An 18,528-nucleotide genomic window follows, 5' to 3' on the forward strand; every position below is an offset into this window, starting at 1 on the left:
TGCTATTCTTATGCCCTTTCGCCGACCACAGCGAACCAGCGACCCAAAGACCTCGACGACCCCGGAAACCAATCACGAAGTTGATGTTGGGCCACCCCTCCTATGGCTGGTTACAGGCGGTCAATGCGTGGAGCGAGAAGATGGCAGCTCAGCGAGTAAAAGACTGAGGTTGAAACCCAAGACCTGTCACCAGGTGTCAACAGCTGCCAGATTTCAGGAGTCACAAGATGTCCGAGATTGTCGCTGTGAGTCGAGGTCAAGACATCCTGGAAGCACCACGCTTTCTCGCGTATGTCTTGAGCAAAGAGCCCGGTTCAAAGTCTGGTTACGAAAACCTTCGACGTGCCCCTGACTGCCATTCGTTCCTTCTTGCTCGGCTCTTTTGGCGGCAAGAGGCTGTTGGCACTCTCTAAGTACCTCCTGCAAATCCAAACCCGCTGATTGATGGCGACGGCTGAACTTCATCTACGTCATGACAATGGGATCTTGGCCCACTTCGAGAAGGTCATGCCAGTCGCTGCGTCCAAGGTGGCGGATTATGACACCCCCAACAAAGCTGGCTTTGACCCCCTCCTCGCCTCCGAGAAGAGTCGTCTGCAGGAGGCTTGTTTCACCGCGAACTGACAGCCTCTTCGACTTCAAAGTCTCCAGGGCACCTTACCACTCACTCGGGAAACTTCTTACTGCCATCGAGCTCCATGAAGCCAAGCTTAAGGAATGGCAGGAGCGATCTGAGCGGCGCCGTGCTGAACGCCAGGCCAGGATCCAGGCCGCGTACACGCGAAATTCAGCTACTGTCAACCGACACATGGGTATGGGGCCCAGGCTGACCCGCACTCCGCACGCCGACGCCCCCACCTGTGAATACACCAAGCGGACCCTCGATGGACCCCTCTCTCTCGGCGGGGAAGTTGGTGCCGCTGTCAATATTGCTGATGGTATGGCCAACTGATCCGGGGAGAAATTCCTCTTTCGGCCTGACAGTCAAAGCATTCGCCGAGGACGAATGCAGCTTCAGACGCCCTCTCCTGCGGCCTTCAGCCTCACCCCCAACCGCTTACGCAACCGGATGATTGATTTCGGAGTAACAGCCCAAGTCGTCAACTTTGCCATGGAGACAGTCATGCCAGTTGTCACTCAGAGAGGAACTTAGAAGTTCAAGGAAATCCCATTTGAGCGTGCAGAAAAGCATGGCGGAACGACAACCTCCCGTCGCGGACCACGATCCACCCGAGGAGAAGGAACTCCTCACCCGAGACTGCGCAGAGGCTGCTTTACCTGAGTACGATGTAATCTGAGACCTGGGGGAGGTGTGTATGCAGTTCGGCTACCTTTCGCTCTTCCGTGTAATGTGGCCACTGACGCTAGTCTTATAGTACATCAATGGCTGGATTGACTTGAGTGGAGACACTTTCAAACTGACCATCGAATATCGACGACCCAATCCTGCCCGAGCAAATATCATTGGGCCACTCCATTTCATCCCCCATCACCCCGAGCACCCAGCATGGAGGAGAAACCTCCTACCGTGAACCCGGATAATGTCAACCTGCTGTCTTTGTCGGTCATGCAGAATTCATCCTACCTTGGGACATCCTCCGCCATGGCTGTCCGGAGAGTAATCACCTGGCTTGATTCACACTGCTTGACCAAATCTCCCGAGAGGAGCATCATTCCCACCCGTCAACCGTCACCCGCTCTAGAAAATCAAAACGAGCGAGTGTGCTCAGACAAGAAACGACACCTCTTCGGCGACCGCCTGGGGCAAAATTCCTCTCATCAATGCCTCCAGCGCCGAGCAACGATCTCTATTTCCTGCCTCCACGGCGCGGTGTGAACTCGAGAAAGAAGCTCACATTAGTATCAAGTGCCGCAGGACCTGTCATCACTCGGCTGCTCAGAAGTGACAGCACACCAGCCAGGTCGAAGCACTGGCCTCCCCCAGGCACAACCTTGGACGATGACAGAGCCTGACAAGATTGTTCTTTGGAAGCCTCCCATTTCCGAGGTCGGCCGGTGGCGTAGGCCGAAACGGTGTCCCAGCTGACGAGGCTTCGGGAGACAACGTAACGAGAACGGAGATTTACCAGTCAAAAGCTCAGCGGTGGGAGCAGCTGCCAAGAATTTGGGCTGAACCACGGCAGAATACGAGTCTCGACTCAGTTTGTCTCGGTTATACATCGGCAGAAAATATCCTGCCCAAGCAGCTCGGAAGGAGCCAGCAGTCCAGAGCGCGTGAATGCAGCAGGCAGCACAGCTCGAGAAACAAGGATTGCTGGGGACAAGCTCAGTTCTGAGACTCTGGAAACAGCCGTTCAATGCACAGGCTCTGCGTCTTCCACCAGGACCGTTGCAGGAACGTCATGGGCGAGTCACTTTCGTTGTCAGCGAGCTGACATGTGGCCTCAGAAACCCAATTTGCCAAAGTAGAGCACTGATGGATCAATAAATGAATGAACGAATGGATTAAATCTGAGATGGATCTTGTCGCAGATTTTCAGAAGTCTGTAGTATCTTGCTTCAGCCGTATTTTCTCAGCGAGTAATACTGCCAGCGCTCGAAGGGCCTTGTTGATGTTGCCACGACCCATATCCTGCATTTATGCAGAGAAAGTCAAAGGAGAGGAGAGCTGAGAAGAGGTTGAAGCGGTCGGGGAAAACAGGAAAAGGGGAGCTTTTGTGATTGTGACGAGGGCGCTGCATGCGAGAAGTCAAGGCGTTGGCCGTCGGTCACGACACTTTCCTTGTCAATTTGGAAGGGCGTAGCGACGCCCCTTTGGAAGGTCAAGGCGCCAAAATTGATCTTTTGTCGTAGCGAGCTGTTTGCTGGGGCATCAAAGGCTGTTCAGGCTGCTGAGAGAATTGTGGTTGAAAATATGATAGCTGTTGCCGTAATCGAGGCATTGACCCCAGCATCCATTGCGCTTGTGTCGGCGGTTGAGGTTGTGTCTGGGATTGCGTGTACTGGATATTGGCGTAAGGAGATTGATTTTGAGATATCGGAGGACCCGGAGCTTGAGGCCCTTGCTGCCGCTGTTGGAAAGGGCTGTTTTCGGTGGCTGATTCTGGGCCACAGTACCGAACAGGCCTTGTAGTTGTGTTCGAAGGGTCAAAGACTGGGAGGGTGGTATCCCAAAGCGATTGAGATTCCCCAGAAGCGAGCTTTGTGGAGGTTGCGAAGAGGTCATGGACAATGATGGAGGAGGGTGTCGACAAGGGCGTCGTCTCACGCGATGACTGGGACGCCAGCAAAGTGCATGGCGTAGTTGTCACAATCCACCAAATACCGACCGCCCAGAGCAGGTAAGCGTTACGGCTGCTCGGGGGGCCCTCGGTGCCACAAAATCTACTCCCACGCCCGCACCACATCGCAGAGAGCAATTTCACGCATAGCTCTGTGCATTTTGTGACACTACCCTTACGATAGCGTTGTTTTAGTGTCGAAATTCGGTGGTTGAACTTTTGGCCCCAAAATCGACGGCGTGGACAAAACTAACTTGGTCAATTCGCGTCGGATTCGCGTTCTGATGGTTATCCGACGGAGCGACTGAATGGAGGAGGTCAGTGATATACTCGATGTGCTCGTCTAGGGCGTAGTTAGTGGAAACTCGCGTCGTGCACTACGACCGGATTTGCCAGCGTCGACGGCCCTATCGCGTCGGTATCCGGGCTGGACGCTTCGAAGGTATACTGAGGAGACTGCCCTAAGCGTACCTGAGGAGCTCGGTGTGGTTTTGTTTGTGATTTCAGTACGGGGCGAAGTGTAATCGTGACAAGTCGGTTTTTTAGGACCAAGTTAACCCGTCGCCGATAACGATACCGTCCGCGTAATCTTATATCTTCCTCCATTTTATATGTCTACTGAAGATCATATTCCCTCTTTCTAGCTGCCTACCAGTCGCGAAGTCATAGGCACCAGTGGTGATGGTTATGGATGGGGGTCGAGCTCCAGGTGTGTCGGATCGGCACAGACGAGACCATTTCCCGCCAATCTTCCGCTTAGAAGCCATCTATTTCGGAATTTTCGACTCTCTCGACATGAAGACGTCCATTATATTGCTTATTCAAGTGCTGAATGATGGTATATTGTATCGTTGGACTAGTGACCCGGAGGCATGCCCAGCAAGAGTCGACTGTCCCAGCTGAATTGGCGCTCTTGGCGTGTCCAAAAGACCATTCCTTAACCGGACGAGACGCAAAATTCGTCGCGCTCTCGCTTCCGGACGCAGTATGCTATCGACGTCATCTTCTGGCTGACAGGAGACGGTTTGTCTTGTCGTTGCCACCGACTCATTGTGTACGTAGAATATTTCAAAGATCAGGACCACTCAGCCAGGCAGTAGCCCATTCCTCATCCGAAGGGCCTTCGGACAAATGCCTGGCAAAAGCTGGGAAGTCGCTTTCGCGTCGGGATATATACTCGGGACCAGGAGCCCCAACGGCGGCTGAAAGTATCCAACATCGTGCCAGTTGGAGGCTGCCGTGCGTTGCGCAATTCAGGCCGGGCCAAATGAGCTTTTGGAGGGCGTGTTCACATTCTTCCGCACCGAAGGATGAATGGCCTTTATATCGGTTCCTCACTGGTCCCGACGTCGCCTCGCTCAGCACAACGGTCAAGTCCAAGGCGGCGCCGTGCGCTCGTATTGGTCGGACTTTGTCGCAAACAACTGGAAACCGAAGGCGGGTGTATATCACTGGATGCGTCGTGGTAGACCGAAGGTGTAGCGGCTCCTCTGTCACGGATCGCTGGCCTTTCCGGTGAATCCTGAGAGACTGGAAGCCCCGAAAGGAGGAATAGGTGGTCTCTGACGCATGGTGGAGCTTGAGGGGTCAGAAGAGAAACTCGTCGTTTTCGACCTCTTATGCCCAGAAACCGAGGGTGTATGGACTGACCGACCCGAGGGTCCAGTTCGGCACGCTCGCCGCCACGACCTTGAGGCTGCCCGAGACCTCTGACGCCGACATTCCGCCGTGCAAACAGCAAATTAATCACCGTGGTCGCCCCAAAAGACAACGTTGGGTTCAAGGTCCGGCCGAGGAGGGCGATATGCGGGCGTAGATCATGTTATGTTCGAGAGCGGGATGCTGTTCGAGTCGAGCCCATGCAGCAGCAGCGACAGCATGGCAGTGGTGGCGTGTTCTCCGATTTCTTTGCTTGTGATTGAAAGTCGGAATGGATGCCGGTCCCCTCCGGGTCAGTCAATATTGCCGACGGACATATTGAACAAAGAACCAAGAAGACCAAAGCAGAGTAGAGCTGTTACAGAGGCGATCATCGGCGCTCTCTGTGTCTTTGATCAGCAGTCGTTGTGCAGGTGAGCGTGAGAGCGGCAGCCCGTTTCTTCTGCCTGTTCCCTCCATCACCACAGACTCAGCAGGTCACAGTCATTTTCATCACGGATAGAGGAGTGAAGTCCCATTCTGCCCTCTCTTACTGGGCATGAAGCCAGAAGTCGCGTCTTTGCTCTTGGAATGTCTTTGTGCTTCATAGCTGTCTCCCTTGCTCTCCTGTTGTTGATAAAGGCCGGTGCCGCCAAGCCCTGGAAAGCACGTGACCATTTGACTGGCTGCCTGCGATCTTGACCTCGTCGCAGGCTGGCAACACTGAGATAGACTGACTTCTCTCGACTTCGTCTTCATATCATTTGCGCTGTACTGTGTTCCGTGCTGTGACACGATCATCCACAACACTCCGATGCGGCCATCGTCCATGTTGGACATTGGACATGAAACTGGTTCGGCCGATGTCGTCGTCGACCTGAAGCAGATTTAATTCTCTTTCCATCCTCTCCCACCCCCCCTAGAATGCTCGCCCCCTCACCGAATACCTCAATTCGCATGGGCCATGCTCTCTTTCCGCTACACTCTGCGCTTTGTTTTTCGCAGACCGACCTTTCATGCTGTTAGATATAGATTCCCGTCCAGCAGACAGACAAAACGTAATGAAAGCTCAAAGCGGGATACAAGACAATATATATCTCCTGGCAATCCCTTTGGAAAGGTCCGAATAACAATCTGCTGTGTGGCGACCAAATGGCGAGGGAGAGTCGAGACTTCCAAGGATCAAAAGAAAAGGGCGACGCTGACCCCACCCATCCTGCTTTTGAGGGGGTGCTTGCATGCAAATATGACCTGGACGCGGGTAGCAGGCAGCATGGCATTCTACGCCCTGGGCCAGGCGCCCCCCGAGAACGTCTTGTCTCACCGGGTTGGCTTCGGGGAGAAATGGACAGGTTGAATGAGATTCTTTTACCCCCTTTTCTCTCAGGAAAGACTTCCTCGGCTCGTATGGGCATATTCTTTTGTGCTGCTGCTGCTATGCTCGATTCGTTTTGGGGGGGAATAATGTTGGGTTGTGGAAAAACACAGAAGATAGAGTGCCGGGAGAGGCATCCGACGTACACTCACACAAGCTCCGCAAACATGGTGTTCGATGTAACATATTTAAATAGACCTCGCGACCAAAAGCAAAGGGAGCAAAACCTGGTCGACTGCTTCCCAGATATAGATTGACCATCTTAGATTGTGTGCACACACTTATTTTGATGCCACCTCCATGATGCTCTGGTCTCGGCGTCAAATCCAGTGGAAGAGATAGTGATAGAGAGAGAGAGAGGGTCGGGTTGACCTTGGCGCCGCTCTATGCTGGAAGCTCTCGCGGGCGCCGGAAACACATTTTTCTCTCAAAAAAGATACGAATCTTCTCGCTTCAGACTGACCGCCCACCTGGCCGCCCGTCCTCATATCGGAAGTAGTCAGTCTCCAGGTGAACTGCCGGCTGCCGGACTCATGAAGAACACCAAGGGCGCAATCAGCATGGCGGAATCTAAGGTCATGTTGGACTCGTCACCCTGCACGAAGCTGTTCATGTGGTAGTGAAAGCCCTTTTGCATCACCTCCTCGTAGATGGTGTCTCTCGGCTCGAGCACTTGTTGTGGTTGGGACCGGGGAAATTTCTCTTCTCGGAGAGATGCAGGGCAAAGACGCTATGGAATTAGTCGTATTATCTTGAATGTCGTTACATGGTAGTCAGCGAGACTAAGCGGGCAGTGGGTTGGACTTGGGTTGGTTACTCCGGGTTGGTCTCCGGTCCTTGCAGCCTTCCTCTTACTGAAGCTGACATTCCGCAAAGCGTTGAGAAGGGGCGAATTCTCAACATTGGGCATGCCCACAACCATGAGCCGGGTGCCGAAGAGGGAGGTCTAGGCATTCGAGTGCGCCCGGACAAAGCCAAGGACCCGGTTGACGGCAACCCGGGACCCCAGACACGCCGACCTAACTGGACCGCTCAGGTCAATTAACTTGCCTCTCACATCTAGAAGGTGAACCTTTATGAAATCCCCATCTCGACTGCTCAGGTCACCGAGATCCAGTCTAACTCGCAACGTATGCTCGTGGGCACGATTGCGCTACGTGACGGCACCAAGTACCACAATGTGATACTCTCGCCTGTAGCCAACAAGGAGATTCAGGTAGCTCATTGACTCTTCCAGGTGAAAACGAGGGGGCGCTCAAGTAGGAGGATGCTGAAAACGATGAGGGAGCCATCACAAGCAGTGAAGAGGAGGATGACAAGGACGAAAGTTATCGAATTTGCGATTGACGAGGACGAGGAAGCTGGTGATGACTGGGAAGATTCGACCTCGGACGACGGAAAGGTTAAAAAGTAAATAATAAACTCTACTGGGATTCGAACCATGCTCCTCCTAGTCTATATAGACTAGGACCAAAAAATTCGCATCCCACCGCGGTCCGATGCCACCTCTCCCCTCCTCTCGATGATATGGCGAGACCCCCCGCTACCGGAGATATATATATATAACCCCATGATGGGATGGGCGCAACAAGTGAACACCAGTAATCTCCTTTGGCAACAGCAAGCCATACCATCGATAGGAGGAGGGGGAGGCCCCTCCCACCAACCCGATAGAACATGAACTCTTGTCCCAAATCTCAACTTCGAAGTGTAGCCTCGGGGTCTCGAACTGTTGCACTTGCTTTCGAATTGAGAAATGTTGAAGGAATTTCTGGGGTTAAAAAATATATTTGGAGGGGCTACTCCGCACGAGGCTCCCCACCCCATGCGAGGCTAGGCTCGCCTTTTACCTAAAATACAGCATGAGGTGAGCAGACTACCTCGACCCCAGTCTCTGTCAAGAATGTCTCTATATCCTGACCACGATAATCGCTGGTTCAGGTGAGGCGTAGAAGCGACGACACCGCCAATGGAACGGTGGCGCTGCTCATCGCTGGTCAGATTCAGACAGTTTCTGACCGACAGAAACAAGAACAAGACGACGCAAAAGGGACTTAATTCGAACCGTAGTAGGATCCCTGTGTTAGGGTCAATGCTGACCTGCGAACAGTCGCCGATGAGCACCAGCAAAGATATAAAACTATCTGTATCTATTTTATGCATTCCCCGGGCCACTCCGTCGGCGGTGCTATATCAGTGGGTAATCTTCCTTTATTTGAGCAAATATAAATATAAGCTGCGCAGACCACGTGAATGATATATAGTCTATCCATGGGACGCGCGACCATGATACCACCGAGGCCGTCGAAGACAATGGAAATCAACGACATCGGACTCACCAAACCCAGGCTCAGCCAGACGTGTGGCAGATTGAGGGCGGGGGAATAAATTGTTCAGGCGATGCATTTACAGACAGGATGGGGTGGATAATCGAGCTTTTTGAAGAAAAGGTTGTATGGAAACGTCCCCAATGACAGAGTCTCTCTATTCCGTGGACCGGCTTCAATTTTGGCAGAGAAAAAGCACTTGTTGGAGAAGAAATTCCGAGTGGAGGGAAGGCCATTGGGCCGGATCACGCTTTGGGAATACACTCGTTTCGAAGGAAGAGTCAGCCTGCACGCCGACGTCGTCGATGCCAGACTCGCTGAAACTTCGCGCATAGAGCAAATTTATTTTTCCTTTTTGAGCACGATGATTGGATGTCCGATGGCTCAGTCAAATCAGGGACGGTGCCGGAGCCGCCACCGTCGCGGACATTGAGAACGTAGAAAAGAGATCGCACGAGTTGGGAATTGTGTTCATCTAACAACCACATGCATGGGAAGAGTTGAAACAGATCATTGGTGACTTGAGGGTTGGAAATAGTGCCGTTGTTCTCTCTGTGAGTGCAGATATATTGGCTAGAGTTAAAGGCCTCAATATCGATAGATCAAAGACATCAGATCCTGTCCAGCGAGGCACTGACTGCGGTGATTCTTACCGGCAAACGTGAACGGAGAGCCACGCTTCTGATCAAGGCAAATAACGTCACCTTGGGGATTTCGGGGGGATTTCGGGGATTATTCGGCTTCCGATTCCCGCATCCGCGGACCAACAACCATCCTTCCCATGCCGCCGACCACCAACTTGGCTTCCAGCAACCTCATCTCGACAACATCAACCTGTTCGTTAAGTGGCCTCAATCTTATGTTCTGTGACTTTGAAATCATTGAAGAGCCTCCTTTACCAGTTGTGGAGTTGTGGGAACTGAGAACTGTGAAACTGACAGATTACAGGACTCTGAAGTCCCGCCTGGTCAGTCCGAACCCTTCTCCTCCTCTCCTCGAAACAATCCTCAGCCCTTGAAGGCCCTGCTGGCGTTGGATAGAAAAGATGGAACTGCGGCTTCACAGACCCTGTTCAGACTCGCTGTTAAAGTCGGAGTGGCAAGCCCCTGGGGGCAGTCATTCGTCGTGGTCAGTGGAGCGCAGGTCTCTATGACTGTCAGCAAGACATACCCGTTTGGCTACAGAACCAATACACTTTGTGGGCGGCGATGCTGCTGTTCCTGTTGGACAGCAGGCAATCCCAGCATCACCTGCAGGATCACCTTCAAGACCACCAGAGCCACGTCTGGGACCGAGTGTACGACGAACTCCAGAACGACCTCTAGGCCCATTGATCCCTTGGGAAGACCTTACTCGCTTCACTGGCGCCTTGAGGAGTTTCAATAGGCTCACGCCTCACAGTCTATTTTCTTGACATCGTCCGGAGCGGCAGCTTTGCTGGAAGCTCCGAGCTTGAAGGCAAGAGCAGTGTTCTCTGACGACATAGATCGCGTCAGGTGGGCGACACCCCCTCGGAGGGCTGGTAACGACTGCGTTAAGTAGGGCTTTGCCCTCACGAGATGGGATAGGGACGCAGATCAAAATCTGTACAGAGCACGAGCCTCGACGTACTGCTGCCTCAGGTACATTGGCTGGAGCCAAAAAGTCCCGAATAGTCGGCATCGAAGAGATTTCTCTTGCGAGTACCATGAAAGAACACTATGTTCCCATAGATTCGGGTCTCTGGACGACAAGGATATATGCACCGGCTACTCCGTGTTGGAGTCGATGGTGATGGCCAGTCCTGACGAGAATACCAAATCCCAATCAGCGCAAGTAGCAAAATGCCTCCGCAAATACAATTGAACTCGATAGTCCAGCCTGCTCCTTGAAAAAGAAGTATCTTCTCCGATTGCTCGCTTGCTTGTTCCAGGAGCCCGTGCCGCGGCCTCTGGACGCCAGCTGCAATACAATCCACCAACCTGCATAGAAGACTGGCCTCGAAGCAGCATTGACGGTGGTTGGTCGGCGTAGTTCTCACTGATGCAACGGATCACTGGTGCATCTTTCCTGCTGAAGCGACCCAAATAGCGTCTTCACCTTGCAGATTCGCCCCTTAGCCTCACTGTCCTTACTAAAGGGGTCTCCGACGACGACTTTGGCACGAACTGGAGCGGCCGCCGTAGTACCAATGCGAGAAATAACACAATTCAATTCCAATCAGACTACTTGGGTATCCGCTGGCTACGCAAATGAACCTGCTGAGTAGTTTGGTTGGAGCTTGCCATAACCTCTTGGCCACCATCTCGTATCGTCGGACTTTGTCAAAACTCTCGACCCTGGTGCCCTTTTCCTTGTTCTTCTGCCATGCCCAGTGAGCGGCCGGCGCACTATGTCAGAGTCTCATTAAACTGAAGACCCGGTATGTTGTATCGACCAGAATCACGTGCAGCCTCTCAGACGGCCGGCATGTTGCAAGGGGAGTGGCACAGGGACAAGGGGGTTTAGATTGTTTGCATAGTTTGCACCGTTTTAGCTACCATCCGGTCGCTGCGCCCCTCGGTCATGGAGATATTGAATGTCTCGTTTGTGAATTCACATTCTGCGGGTGCCTACCTTTTCCCAGCAGTATGGAGTCGTTGCCCATATTCAAACATCTTGCCTTGAGGCTGATCCTGAAAAAAGAAACACCGCCACTCTATGCATCGCTCCCTCGACATTGTTGCCGCTGGGAGCTTTGGTGGTGGCCGGACGCTTTGCTTGGTATTCGAGGAGCATGGATGGTAATAGTGATGGATGTGGGAGGGTAAGCCCGGTAAGAGCCTACGAGTTTATGTCCCTGTTGTGAGATTACCTTACTGGTTCTGATTCTGATTTCATGTGACAGGATCCTGGCCTACTTCAATGGAGTTCATGCACTTCCTCAGGACGGCCCCAGCTAATCCTCCCTTCTGAGAAGGTCTTCCTGTTTAGATTGCATGAGATCCCAGTGATATACGGTCAGGGCCACGAAAGAGTCCAGTCCTGCCCTTGAAAGAATCGACTCCTGTACGCGAAAGAGTCGAGTCGCGTCTCGGACACTTCGGCCATCATCTTGATCCTGTGCTTCAACTCTTCAATCGAGGCCTAGGTGTCGGCAAGTACCATGCCATCTTCGAGACATCCCGTCGCAGCCAACGATGGGACCTTTCCCAGAAAAATCAGAGTATCCTGCCCCTGACATCCACACAAGATAGCTGAGCCCATGCCTGTCGACACGGATCCGCCGCGTGACATCAAACGGACGGCCGAGGAAGCAGACTTGCCTCTACAAACAAGGATTCTGCAGCTGGTCGTACCATGCCCGTTGACACAGAGGTCCCCAATCAGGGCGCTGGTGTCACTGCTCTTCACGTCGAATCAGACTGGCCATCAAAACCTCCACCTCCTCACGCATGGCTACTTTCCACGATTGGGGACAGCAGCGACAGAACGATGGAGGATGACCTGGAACTGAGCAGAACAGCACCCTCGGCTTCAATATAACGGACACTGAGGTTTGAACAGAGCGGCGATCTGCGTCAGAATAGTGCTGGCCACGCTGGCGCGGACGTGCTGGTAAGGAGATTGTCAGTATGCTCGGTTACCTACCACGTCCCATTATCGAGACACCCCAATCCGAATTTTATTATCTTTGGAGGTGGCGGTGACTGCCTGCGGAGGAATGCCGGTAGACTCAATAGTGTTAGTCGTGCTAAAGTGGGATATAGACGAGCTGTTCAGCCAGTTGGCAGAGTTGGGGCAAGAAGCACTGGGAGGTCGAAGGAGATGGCTTCGCTCACAACAATCAGAGATCAGCTCCACATTCCTGAGCCTTCTTAGCATATCGAAGATGAAAGGACGGGGGACGACGATTTACGGATGAAATGACACAAAGAGCATCTTGGCTTAGCTGCAGGTCAGAATATGTTATTCCTTCACATGCACCATACTATCGTGGCTCTGCCGCTTCAACATGCTGCCTTGCAGGTTATTACGAGTGCGAGTACGAGTATGACGGTACCAGAGTGTGCTGCCTTCAAGGAAGTCTCCCGGCTGTCTTGCCAATAGGTCGAGAGATATTGAAGGCGGGGATCGGCTGCTGTTAATCCTGGATCGACAAACCCTCCTGACTCACCCGCTCACGATACAATACGGGGTCTAACAGTTCTCCCTCGGCTTCTTCTTCTGTTTCATCGACGCCAGTTTTCTCTCCAAATCGCCCCTCAAAGGCAGCACAGTACACATCAACTTCGTCGACGGGATCCCGCTCGCGTGAAGGCGTGCTGTCTAACGCCTCGGCTTGCACGGCTTCACATCCTTCGCTACGGTCGTGGATGCGAGAACAGTGGAGCGGACCCTCTTCTCTCTCTCTGCGTCTCCTTTGTTGGCGCATCCCTTCATCGACTCCCAGCAGGCCGCAATCATGCGGTGTGCGGATTGCTGACAATTTCAGATCGTGATGACTTTGGCAAGGAGGAGGGTGCAAATATCAAATATAAAATAGTGCCATGGCCTCTTGTTGCCGTTCTTATAACTGCCGACATCGTCAGCAATGGCATGCTCCCTTTGGTAGCAGCGACTGCTGTATTTGGCACTGTCCGGCGTCGTACTGTTCGTCTTTCTCGGTGAGATAGCTACAGGCTCATGGCCATGGAACCTGGGTTGCTCATTTCTGACCACAGCTTACACAGGCGTCTTTGCACCGTATATACCTCTCTCGTTCTGACTGAGTTCAAGATCAACCACCCAGAAGTCCACAATATGGGTGATGTTGATATGACCCTAGGAGGCCCCTTGCTGCGTGCTCCAGATCCTCTTCCACCTTGAGGAAACAAAAGGGCAGACACGACCACGGTCCCGCCACATCGGCCTCACCGTCCCGTGCCACATCTCGGTCCAACAGCTTCTTGCATCCGGTGGCATGATTATCAATATGTATCCCTCCGCCCAAGGCGAGAGCTCGTTTCGAAGACGTTCGCCTCTTCCTACGTGGACGTCTCAATTACAAGCGTGTTAGGTCACCCACTGCGGACAATCATTGAATTGGCAACGACATGTGGACTACGACGACCGTGTTATCGCTAGGGGCGGGTGGACCTTCCTGACAGTCAAGGACTTCCGGAAGGCAGGCGGGCATGGGATGGATTGATTCCCTCACTCCGTGCTGGGACCGACCACTCCTGTCCATGTATAATTGTGTATGTATGTGTGTGTGTGTGTGTATGTGGTGTGTTGCTATCCATTTCCCTTTCCATCCCTTCCCTTCCCTCCCACTTCCCCTTCCCGCGACGCATGATACGGACGAACAAGCCGCGAGCCGAACAACGACGAGCAGAAGAGTGCGTGAGGAGGGAGGGCATGGGATTGACCAGCTCCCTGTCCTCATTGCGACCTGTACGGCTCACATACGACTGTGTGTATGTATGTGTGCGGGTTGCAACCATATGATCACGCTGGATCTGCACGCTTCACAGATTCAAGACCCCTTCAACGTCCCCGTGGATAACCCCTACACTGAGCCCGACAGTGTGAAATGGGTTCGAGAGCCGCTAATGCATGCGATCGGGACGGGAGTGGAGATGAACGGATTCCTGGCAGGAGTGCGTCATTGTGAGCCCCGACGGCAGCGGAGTGAAGGAGCTGGAGAAAGTTCACACGAAACTCAATGAGAATAATTAATCGCGCACGTCCTCCCCCAAATTCCATAGACTCCGAGCCTTGTATCGTTTAGTACTGACAATAAAACCGATACCGGGGAAGAAACACGGGTTCGCACCCTGAGATCCGCTGGCACTCGTTGTAGCTAACTCTGGTTCGCTCCACATGAGTCACCGCCGCAAAAATCTCTGGAAAGAAAGGTCCTCTGCGATCACGTCATATTCTTATTTATTCCGCTCCTAATTACCATTTCCCCCTCGTCGCAACTGCCACTTCCAATTCAGCTTTTTTATCGTCACCCCCGCTTCCAACTCAGCTTTTTCATTCACAGCCCCGTCACCATACCACCCCACCACCACGAGATCAGATCTTCATCAAACTGACTGATTCTTGAGTAATACCCAATACGTCTGTGGCCACTCTCCCTCGAAAACCCCTGCGAGACGAGTTGTGAAACCGCGAAACTGACGGAGTCACAGGCCGCGCAAAACGCTCCCAATCAGACTCGCAGTCATCCCTGGGACTGTCCCGCAGGATCACTCACAGGCTCGTTGAACCTTTCGAAAGACATCACTCGCTTCGCTGGGCGCCTTGAGACGTCACCAACGTGTTCACGCCTCACGTTCTTTCCGCTCCCGTATCGTGATTCTCACATTTTGCTCCAGAAAGATGGACGCGTCACGCAATAGCCGAGACATGCGCGCTGAAAAACGTTCGAAGATGCGAGAGAGTTTGAATTCAGCATTCAACGATCCACTGCAACAGTTTCACACACCATTAGCAATCCGAAACATCAGTGAGTCTATCGACAATAACTCTGCAGAGCTCGAAGGCCGAATTCGAAAGATTTCGGACTCCTCGGACGAGCCTCTTGGTGAAGAACCAAAAACAACATCTTTCTATATCGACGAACGGCAAGCACTGGTTGAAGATCTGGACAACCATCGTCGGGAAGCCCGCAGAGTCGCCCGCGAAGCCCTTGCGGCACTATCACCAGGCAGCAAAAAAAATGAGCTCAAGAGAGCTTTGAAAGAGCTTGACGATACAGACAGCATTATCTTGAGAGAGAGGACTGCGTTAGCTGCCGACCGAATGCGTGTTGAGTATAGTATGCTCAGTCGCCCAGGCAGTGTCAAAATTGGCGAAGCATATATGATGGCGATTACCGACAATCTGCTCGAACCCGCAGGTTCATCGTACAGAAAGAAGCACCAAAGGTCAGGGGCCGATCAAACCTCATTCAAAAATAGGCTTCTCAAAGCCTACAACCCCGAAGGTTCTAAGCTACTTACAGAGTCTCAAGGATCCAAACTAATTTGGTGTCCTGTTTCCGGGAAGGAATTTGGAATGAAGCTCTTGACTGCAGCTCATATTATTCCTTACTCCATTGGCGAGACGAACGCAGCATACCTATTCGGAGTCAAGCCGCACGAAGGGTCTAGGATTATTTGGTCAGAGAAAAATGGTCTCATGATGAACGAAGACCTAGAGAAGATATTCGACGATGGACGAATGGTTATCATGCCCGACCCAACGGACGACAATGAGTTCATCAGTATTATCCTATGTCAAGATCTGAAGAAGGTTCATTGTTGGGCGATCGATGCGCCGTACGGCGCTCTCCATAGGCGACGGCTTGAGTTTCGGACGCCCGCACGGCCCGGAAAAGGATTCCTCTATGTGCACGCATTACTTACGCTATTTCGCCGGCGTCGATACAATGTGCCTGGATGGGAGAAGGACCGAGCAGAAGTATTTCATGGTCAAATATGGGCAACACCAAAAAAATGGGCTCGTAAGAGTATGATCGAAGTCCTGGCTTTGGAAGTCGGAGATAGTTGGGAAGGTATAAAGGAAGTGGAGGCGGGCCTTGGAAACTTTCCTAATGCAGCGCCACCTGAGGAGGAGAAGAGGATGGCTCAGTGGATAAAGTATGCGTTGGAGGCTCGAGCCAGTCATGTCGACAAGGACGATGAAGATGGGCTTGAAGATGATGATGAAGATGATGAATGAGGTGGAACCCTCAAGTCCCGAGGTATTTCGTTGTGGTTGGATGGGAAGACATACACAACATGCCCTGAATAGATTTCCCGGCAGAGAACACAGACCTCTCGGTGCTGCCGACCACCGCCTCTTCGGAGAGGAGAGGAGTTTCAACAGCGGCGCAAAACTGCTCCGACAGCCAATGCGAACACCAAGGTACCGCCCCTGGGGACCAGTGAAGCCGCTGGACATTATCGTCATCACCGACGGCGTGCCCTCGGACGAGATCGAGAGCGCCATCGTCCACGCCGCCCGCAAGCTCGACACCCTGTCCGCCGAGCGCTGGAAGGTGGGAATTCAATTCTTCCAGGTCGGCCGCGAGCCCGAGGCCCGGGACATGCTCTGCGAACTGGACGACGCATGGGAGGTTTCCCAGATAGCACCAGACGGATGAAACGTCGTCGATGTTGGACTGTCGCTTCTGAGCGGGGACAAGAGGACAACAGGCGGGGGCATGCTGCTGCTGCTGCTGCCTCTGCTACTGATACTGATGGCTGTGACGGCGACGACGACGGAGAAGTCCCGTTCATTCGTTTGTTCGTTAGTGGAAAAAAGACGTACATACTCACTCCTCCCCTTGCTCCCCTTTCCGCGGCCGGCGGGCCATGCGAAGACGTCCTTGCCTTGGCTTGATTTGCTCTCCTTGCTCTGTTTGGTTTCCTGTTCTCTTCTCTCTCCTTTCTTCTCGAACTCGTTGGTGGCGTGGCACTCGACCCTACCCTTTCCTTATTTTCGTCGTTCTCCTTGTCCTTGTCGCTGTTCGTGTTGTCATGTCATGTCCATTTCATCGCTGGCTGGCTGGCTGGTGCTGGCGCTGGTGCATCTACTTTTGCATCCGCTTCTTCTGCATCCACTACTTCTGCTTCGGCTTCTGCTTCTGCGTCTGCTGTACCATTTCCAGACGACATCCGTCCTCGCGTGCTTGCCCATGGCCGAACTCCCTAGACCGTACAGGACTCGAATACACAAGGCGAGAGAGATGCCTCCTCGACCTACCACCCCGCCCCCCTCCTCCCTCCTTCTCTGCACCTCCCTGTTTTCCCAGGACCGTCAGCTATCTGGGCACTCCCGCATGTTCCCCCAGCCTCTCCTCGGGGACCATATCCTCGTACATAGCGTTCTACACACGTCCGCACACGCTAACGGGTCGAAAGCGGTCCAGGTGCTCGGGAAGAAGGGGGGGAAGCGCGTCCCGGTACGACAAAACACACTCCCACGCCCGCACAACATCCCAGAAAGCAGTTTCGCGCATAGTCCCGTGCGCCTTACGTCACGCCTATTATGACACGGCGTCTTACACAAGTCCCCACGTGCTAATTGACCGAAACCTACCCCGGTGCACGGGGCACCCCCGACGCGACAAAGTCCATTCCTATACCCGCACCACGCTCCGGAGCGCAATCTTTCGTATAGCTCTGTGCATTTTGCGACACGCTGGTCACGATAGCGTTACTCCCGTGTCGAAATTCGGTGGTTAAACTTTTGGACCCCAAGTCGACGGGGGTGGGAAAAATCAACTTCGTCAATTCGCGTCCGATTTGCATTCTGACTGTTGTCCGACATAGCGATAGGACGGGAAAGCTTAACGTGATGCTCAGTTTTTGTGTCCGTGGCGTAGTTAGTTGACAATCGGGTTGTCCGCTACGGCCGGATTTGCCAGCGTCGACGGCTATATAGCGTCTATATCCGGACTGAGACCTTTATAAATATACTCAGGAGATAGACCATAGAGTGCCCAGGGAGCTCAATACTATATAATTTAATATATCTGTATAGAGCGTAGTGTGATCGCGAAAAACCGTTCTCTTTTTGGTACCGTTTTGGATAGGCGCTGAAAACGATCCCGTCCGCGTAATCCTATATGCCCTTCCGTTTCATATACCTACTGAAGATCGTCTTCTCTTTCTGTAGCTACCTGCCGCACGAGAAGTCGTGGGCATTTTCGGTCGTAGTTTTAGATAGGGGTCGAGCTCCGGGTATGTCGGATCGGCACAAAGCGCGGTCATTTCCCGTAACTTTTCCGCTCAGAAGCAGCCCCTTTCAATATTCTCGACTGTCCAGACGTGGACGTCGCCGTTATATTGCGTGTTCCAGTGCTAAATCGCGCTGTAATGTATCGACGGAGCAGTGGCGCGGAAATATGGCGAGTCAAAGTCGACTTTCCTAGCTTATTCGGGGGTCTTGGCGTGTGCATAAGAGCATTCCTTGCCCGGACGAGACGTAAGCTTCGAGCGTGCGATAGCAC

General features: G+C 52.9%; 4 protein-coding genes across 4 annotated transcripts; all 4 read left to right on the top strand.

The window, feature by feature from the left end:
• Positions 1-1,190: 1,190 nt before the first annotated feature.
• Positions 1,191-1,532, top strand: AYL99_11721 (hypothetical protein; the record flags this gene model as incomplete). Its single annotated transcript, XM_018843226.1, has 2 exons — positions 1,191-1,289; positions 1,377-1,532. 2 exons carry the CDS (start codon positions 1,191-1,193, stop codon positions 1,530-1,532), a joined length of 255 nt encoding a protein of 84 aa, XP_018687553.1.
• A 5,283-nt stretch (positions 1,533-6,815) lies between these two features.
• AYL99_11722 (hypothetical protein) lies at positions 6,816-7,669 on the top strand (the record flags this gene model as incomplete). The annotated part of the gene is made up of 4 exons (XM_018843227.1): positions 6,816-6,871; positions 7,132-7,291; positions 7,319-7,471; positions 7,544-7,669. The coding sequence occupies 4 exons, from the start codon at positions 6,816-6,818 to the stop codon at positions 7,667-7,669; spliced, it is 495 nt and encodes a 164-aa protein (XP_018687554.1).
• Positions 7,670-14,909: 7,240 nt separating this feature from the next.
• On the top strand, positions 14,910-16,253 carry AYL99_11723 (hypothetical protein; the record flags this gene model as incomplete). The annotated part of the gene is made up of 1 exon (XM_018843228.1): positions 14,910-16,253. One exon carries the CDS (start codon positions 14,910-14,912, stop codon positions 16,251-16,253), a length of 1,344 nt encoding a protein of 447 aa, XP_018687555.1.
• Positions 16,254-16,293: 40 nt separating this feature from the next.
• Positions 16,294-16,677, top strand: AYL99_11724 (hypothetical protein; the record flags this gene model as incomplete). Its single annotated transcript, XM_018843229.1, has 1 exon — positions 16,294-16,677. The coding sequence occupies one exon, from the start codon at positions 16,294-16,296 to the stop codon at positions 16,675-16,677; it is 384 nt and encodes a 127-aa protein (XP_018687556.1).
• Positions 16,678-18,528: the final 1,851 nt, after the last annotated feature.

This window comes from Fonsecaea erecta (assembly GCF_001651985.1).
Source record: "Fonsecaea erecta strain CBS 125763 chromosome Unknown Scaff15, whole genome shotgun sequence".
Taxonomy (NCBI): domain Eukaryota; kingdom Fungi; phylum Ascomycota; class Eurotiomycetes; order Chaetothyriales; family Herpotrichiellaceae; genus Fonsecaea; species Fonsecaea erecta.